This window comes from Perca flavescens, chromosome 20, assembly GCF_004354835.1.
Source record: "Perca flavescens isolate YP-PL-M2 chromosome 20, PFLA_1.0, whole genome shotgun sequence".
Taxonomy (NCBI): Eukaryota; Metazoa; Chordata; class Actinopteri; order Perciformes; family Percidae; genus Perca; species Perca flavescens.
Window position 1 is genome coordinate 2,994,642 of NC_041350.1, and position 7,017 is coordinate 3,001,658.

A 7,017-nucleotide genomic window follows, 5' to 3' on the forward strand; every position below is an offset into this window, starting at 1 on the left:
GCTGTTGCCAGCAGCACATTTAAAAGACCAACAAGGTGACTCTGTGATGTCTCGTTGTGTTACAAAATTATGTCTCAAAACAAAATGTATCACTTTACAAATCCATTATTGGCTGAATTTGCAGAATCTTCACTGATCCTGAGATGGAAACACAGACACAAACAATAGTTCCTACCGTTTGTTACTGGGACAATTTGGTTGAAAATGCCCAAAAATTTTAAGTTCACTTTAAATTTATTTTTCTTTCTGTGTTTTTCTTTTTCAAAGTAGACATTTTGTGTCACTTTGTAGTTTTTTGTTTTTTCACTTTGTAGTCGTTTTGTCATATTTATGCAGACATTTAATACGATGCACTTTCGCGGCATAAATTGCAGATTTCCGCGTGAAGAATCATACAGATGTTTGACTCTCTGTGGTCTGTACATGTAGAATCATACAGATGTTTGACTGTGTGGTCTGTACATGAAAACTCATAGAGATGTTTGACTCTCTATGGTCTGTACATGTTGAATCATAAAAATGTTATATTCTCTGTGGTCTGTACATGTAGAATCATACAGATGTTTGATTATCTGTGCTCTGTACATGTTGAATCAAACAGATGTTTGACTGTGTGGTCTGTACATGAAGAATCATACAGATGTTTGACTGTGTGGTCTGTACATGAAGAATCATACAGATGTTTGACTGTGTGGTCTGTACATGAAGAATCATACAGATGTTTGACTGTGTGGTCTGTACATGAAGAATCATACAGATGTTTGACTGTGTGGTCTGTACATGTAGAATCATACAGATGTTTGACTGTGTGGTCTGTACATGAAGAATCATACAGATGTTTGACTGTGTGGTCTGTACATGAAGAATCATACAGATGTTTGACTGTGTGGTCTGTACATGTAGAATCATACAGATGTTTGACTGTGTGGGCTGTACATGAAGAATCATACAGATGTTTGACTGTGTGGTCTGTACATGAAGAATCATACAGATGTTTGATTCTCTGTGGTTCAATTCAATTCAATTCAATTTTATTTATAGTATCAAATCATAACAAAAGTTATCTCGAGACACTTTACAGTCAGAGTAGGTCTAGACCACACTCTATAAATTCCAAAAGCCCAACAATTACAGTAATTCCCTCAAGAGCAAGCATTAGCAGTGGCTATTGCGACAGTGGCAAGAAAAAACTCCCTTTTAGGAAGAAACCTCGGCAGACCCAGACTCTTGGTAGGCGGTGTCTGACGGGCCGGTTGGGGGCGTGATGAACAGTGGTGATAACAGTCACATTAGAAGTCACATTGACTTTGAAGGTTATCGTGGAAGTTCATGTCATAGCAGGGCACATCGTGTCATACTGAGTAGTGCAGTCTCCTATACCGGATCCTGACTACTCTGTGCGTATGAACATCACAGCAGGGCGTTGCGGGATGTAACGTGGCGCTGCAGAGCACGGGGGGAGGCTGCGGATGCAGCAGGATGCAGCCGGGAAATGCAGAGAATCCCAGAGCATAGCTCTGCGAAGAAGAAACATAAGGACTCCGGGGAGTAAACTCCCCAGAGCTAGATTAGTAACAAGCATTTCTGGGACAGGATGCATACAAAAGTAACAAGTAGAGATGAGAGAGCAGCTCAGTGTGTCTTAGGGAGGAACAGCCTCCCCGGCAGTCTAGAATTGTAATAGCATAACTTAAGAGAGGCAGGTTAAAGAGAGGAGCCTGGTCGGGCTAGAACTCCCCCCAACCGGGTCGGGCTGTACTGGACCGCCTCCCTCTACTCTCGCTCGATTATTAATTATACAGTATAGAAAAAAAACTGATGACTACGAGGAGAAGCAGTGGGCGGGTTAGGTGGACGCTTCAACTCCTCGTCCCCTAACTATAAGCTTTATCAAAGAGGAGGGTTTTCAGTTTACTCCTAAATGTGGTAACGGTGTCTCCCTCTCGAACCCCGACTGGGAGCTGGTTCCATAATACTGGAGCCTGATAGCTGAAGGCCCTGGCCCCCAGTCTACTTCCAGAGACTCTAGGAACCATAAGTAGCCCCGCATTCTGGGAGCGCAGTGCTCTAGTGGGACAATAAGGTACTATGAGCTCTTCTAAGTATGATGGTGCTTGACCATTTAGAGCTTTGTAAGTCAGGAGGAGGATTTTAAATTCAATCCTATATTTCACTGGAAGCCAATGCAGAGAAGCTAATACAGGAGAAATATGATCTCTTCTCTTAGTTCTCGTCAGAACACGTGCTGCAGCATTCTGGATCAGTTGGAGAGTCTTAATGGACTTATTTGGGCAACCTGATAATAAGGAATTGCAGTAATCTAGTCTAGAAGTAACGAATGCATGGACTAGTTTTTCAGCATCGTTTTGAGACAGGATATTCCTAATTTTGGCAATGTTACGAAGATGGAAAAACGCTATTCTTGAGGTTTGTTGTTTGTTGTTTTGTGGTCTGTACATAAAGAAACATACAGATGTTTGACCATGTGGTCTGTACATAAAGAATCATACAGATGTTTGACTGTGTGGTCTGTACATGAAGAATCATACAGATGTTTGACTGTGTGGTCTGTACATGAAGAATCATACAGATGTTTGACTGTGTGGTCTGTACATGTAGAATCATACAGATGTTTGACTCTCTATGGTCTGTACATGAAGACTCATACAGATGTTTGTACAGCCGACCATGTTGAATTGAAAGCGCAGCGCGTGCAGTGGGCGCATTGTTACAAATATTCAGACCTGCACGACAACGCTCCAAGATTTTGCAACGTCAGTGATTGGCTAAGGGAGAGAAGATGTCTGTTCTTAAAGACGCTTTGAGTGCACTCAGTATGAAAGACCAGATGGTTCGCAGCAACCAACCACGCCATCCGCAAGAAGCACTAAAACCAGTGATGCAGTCTAATGTATTGTAGTTGGTATACTGTATCATATATATACACACATATACATATATATATATATATATATATATATATATATATATATATATATATATATATATATATATATATATATATATATATATATATATATATATATATAGTGCTGTCAAACGATTCAAATATTTAATCGCGCTTAATCGCATTAATGTCATAGCACATTTTTATCTATTCTAAATGTCTATTTCTACAGTTGCAGTGAGTTTGTCCTTGTGGTATCCATGTGCTTCTGTCTGAAGTCATCCATAGTCACCTGGCTTTGACGAGGGGGCAGAGAATTGGCATCAGCTGTGTCCCTGGCCATCAGCTGTGAGCTCAGTCATCAGCTGTGTCCCTGGCCATCAGCTGTGAGCTCAGTCATCAGCTGTGTGCTCGGTCATCAGCTGTGTGCTCGGTCATCAGCTGTGTGCTCGGTCATCAGCTGTGCGCTCGGTCATCAGCTGTGTGCTCGGCCGTCAGCTGTGTGCTCGGCCGTCAGCTGTGTGCTCGGCCGTCAGCTGTGTGCTGGGCCGTCAGCTGTGTGCTCGGCCGTCAGCTTTGTGCTCGGTCATCAGCTGTGCGCTCGGTCCTCAGCTGTGTGCTCGGTCATCAGCTGTGAGCTCGGTCGTCAGCTGTGAGCTCGGTCGTCAGCTGTGCGCTCGGCCATCAGCTGTGCGCTCGGTCATCAGCTGTGCGCTCGGTCATCAGCTGTGCGCTCGGTCATCAGCTGTGCGCTCGGTCGTCAGCTGTGCGCTCGGCCATCAGCTGTGCGCTCGGTCATCAGCTGTGCGCTCGGTCATCAGCTGTGTGCTCGGTCATCAGCTGTGCGCTCGGTCATCAGCTGTGTGCTCGGTCATCAGCTGTGTGCTCGGTCATAAAGTGGTACACACATCACTTTGGTCTCGTCTATGGAACCATTTGTCAACTTTTTAAAAGTAAACTTTACATTCAGAATCTTATTGGCATCCATTTCGGTGCCTCGCGCTCGCCATCCACTCAAACCGTAACGTTAGCCGGCTACTCTTTGGCCGGCTCACGAGCCCAAACAAGTGTGTGCGACGTGCCTGTTGTTGTGTTTACGGTCTAGATAGATCCGGTGTGGAGTTGTAGTTGTTCTAACGATACTAGATGTTGCAACAGCATGGGAAAAAACTACAAAGTTTGCTAGGCACAAAAAAAGAACGTTCATTTCCTGCATTCTGATACACTTTTATGCACCAATTGATGGTGGGAATACCTTTATTTAGCCTATGAGAAGGAAAACACAGATGGCATTCAAAATATATAATGTAATATAAAGCAGAAAGAGGGCTTTCACATAAGGGACCTGTGTCTCTCTGCATGTTTCTGCATGGTTAGTTTAGTTTGCTGTCACATTATTCGACCCCATATTTGTGAATACAAATATCTCAAGTGAAAGTTATGTCAAAAAAAACTATGTTTTTGTGTATCATAGCACATTTTTAAGTTGGTATATGGAAATCCTGGAGCTTTCTTAGTGGGTATACTGCTCACACAGTTGAAGAGGATCTGATTGGTCTACACTTTCTCTCAGTTGCAGAGGATCTGATTGGTCTACACTTTCTCTCAGACAGTTGAAGGGGATCTGATTGGTCTAAACTTTCTCTCAGACAGTTGAAGGGGATCTGATTGGTCTAAACTTTCTCTCAAGACAGTTGAAGAGGATCTGATTGGTCTACACTTTCTCTCAGACAGTTGAAGAGGATCTGATTGGTCTAAACTTTCTCTCAGACAGTTGCAGAGGATCTGATTGGTCTAAACTTTCTCTCAGACAGTTGCAGAGGATCTGATTGGTCTAAACTTTCTCTCAGACAGTTGCAGAGGATCTGATTGGTCTAAACTTTCTCTCTAACTGTTGAAGAGGCTCTGATTGGTCTAAACTTTCTCTCAAACAGTTGAAGAGGATCTGATTGGTCTAAACTTTCTCTCAGACAGTTGAAGAGGATCTGATTGGTCTAAACTTTCTCTCAGACAGTTGCAGAGGATCTGATTGGTCTAAACTTTCTCTCTAACTGTTGAAGAGGCTCTGATTGGTCTAAACTTTCTCCCAAACAGTTGAAGAGGATCTGATTGGTCTAAACTTTCTCTCAGACAGTTGAAGAGGATCTGAATGGTCTAAACTTTCTCTCAAGACAGTTGAAGAGGATCTGATTGGTCTAAACTTTCTCTCTGACAGTTGCAGAGCTTCCCTCCCTCTAACTATCACTGGTGACTTTGATACTGAAGACAAGATCAAATGTGCTGCCTCTTTTATCTATGAATTAAAGTCTGAATATTTTTTTAAAAATATATTTTGCGGGAAATAAAGCCATGTTTTCTATGGGTTACCTTGTTAAAAAAAAACTTTATTTACAAATATGTCGAAAACAGGAGGAGAGAGGGACGGAGGAGAGTAGAGGAGAGAGAGAGAGAGAGAGAGAGAGAGAGAGAGAGAGGAGAGGAGAGAGAGAGAGAGAGAGAGAGAGAGAGACAGAGAGAGACAGAGGAGAGAGAGAGAGAGAGAGAGAGAGAGAGAGAGGAGAGAGAGACAGAGAGAGACAGAGGAGAGAGAAGAGACGAGAGGGAGGAGAGAGAGACGGAGAGACAGGAGAGGAGAGAGAGAGACAGAGGGAGAGGAGAGAGAGAAGAGAGAGAGAGGGGAGAGAGAAGAGAGAGATAGGGAGGAGAGAGAGAGAGGAGAGGAGAGAGAGAGAGAGGAGAGAGAGAGAGAGAGAGAGAGAGAGAGGAGAGGAGAGAGAGAGAGAGAGAGAGAGAGGAGAGAGAGAGAGAGAGAGAGAGAGAGAGAGAGAGAGAGAGGAGAGAGAGACAGAGAAAGAGGAGAGGAGAGAGAGAAGAGAGAGAGTAGAGGAGAGGAGAGGAGAGAGAAAGTTAGAGAGGGAGGAGAGGTTTAAAAACTCAAAAGCAAAAGAGAAGAAAAAAAAATCTAAAAACTTCTAAAAGTCAAACTTCAAAGAAAAGAAATTCATAAAAGAAATTGAAAAAGCGACAAAAACTTTGAACATGGAAAGAAGTGAGGATTTTACAACTATCATGTTTTCCCAAATTATGTTAATTATATATATATATATATATATATATATATATATATATATATATATATATATATATATATATATATATATATATATATGGAGGAGTTGGTTTCTGCATTATTAGGCCTATACAACTTGTGCAGAACTTACCTTCTGTTGCTTTACACTTTCTCTCACTTATGTAATATGTTTAAACCCATTTCTGGTTTTTACCTTCTGGTCCACGATGGAGCACGCGACCTCCCGGACCTGGCTCAGGCTGAGGTCCGCGGCGTCCAGCAGCACCGGCTCCCGGCTCAGACCGATCTGGATGTGGAAGGAGATCACATCGCCCCCCACGCCTTCTCCCTCTCCTCCGCCCCCGGGACCGGTGCTGTTGGCCCCCCCGGAGAACGGGAGCGGGCTGGGCGCGCGGATCAGCGGAGGCGCACTCATGGGAGCCGTTTCCGCCGGGTGCACGGTCTCCGACACGGGGTGCACGCGGGAGATTGATTTGGGAAATGAACGCCAAGTCCAAAAAAAAAAAAAAAAAAAAAGAGGAGACGCCAGCCACAGAGGAGGGATGTGACGCTGGAGAGAGGAAGGCTAGATGAGATGATCGGACGCACGGAACTCCGGAAAAGCGCCAAAAAACCCCTAAAAAAACTAAAAGAGAGTTTACCGGACAGAAAACGGCGACTTGTTACAAGGTAACGTAGCGGGAAGGGACAGCGCATCAGCGCGGGAGAGACACAGAGAGCCCGGATGTGAACACAGAGGGGATAAGGAGAGCCATAATGACTACATGACTGGACCGGAGAGCAGCGTGGAGAGCGCGGATGCGCGTGACAGAGACATGGACGTCAAACAGTGGCTGGAGAGGGTGGGGGAGGGGAGGAAGGGGGGGAGGGAGGGAGGGAGGTACACTCCTGGACTGATGGATGATGGATGGATGAAGAGGGAGAGCTGGTTTCATTATCCAGTCTTTACTTTTACATGTAAATCTGACACTTTTAGATGGATAGAGTTTTCTTTTATGTAACTAAATAGCATAGTTTG

General features: G+C 44.0%; 1 protein-coding gene across 1 annotated transcript in view; it reads right to left on the reverse strand.

Moving 5' to 3' along the window:
* Window positions 1–6,779, reverse strand: part of prkd1 (protein kinase D1) — a 143,756-nt gene extending 136,977 nt beyond the window's left edge. The window contains exon 1 of the mRNA XM_028566701.1: window positions 6,193–6,779. Within this exon, the coding sequence (XP_028422502.1) occupies window positions 6,193–6,414 (222 nt within the window). The 5' untranslated portion in view covers window positions 6,415–6,779. The remainder of the gene's footprint in view (window positions 1–6,192) is intronic.
* Window positions 6,780–7,017: the final 238 nt, after the last annotated feature.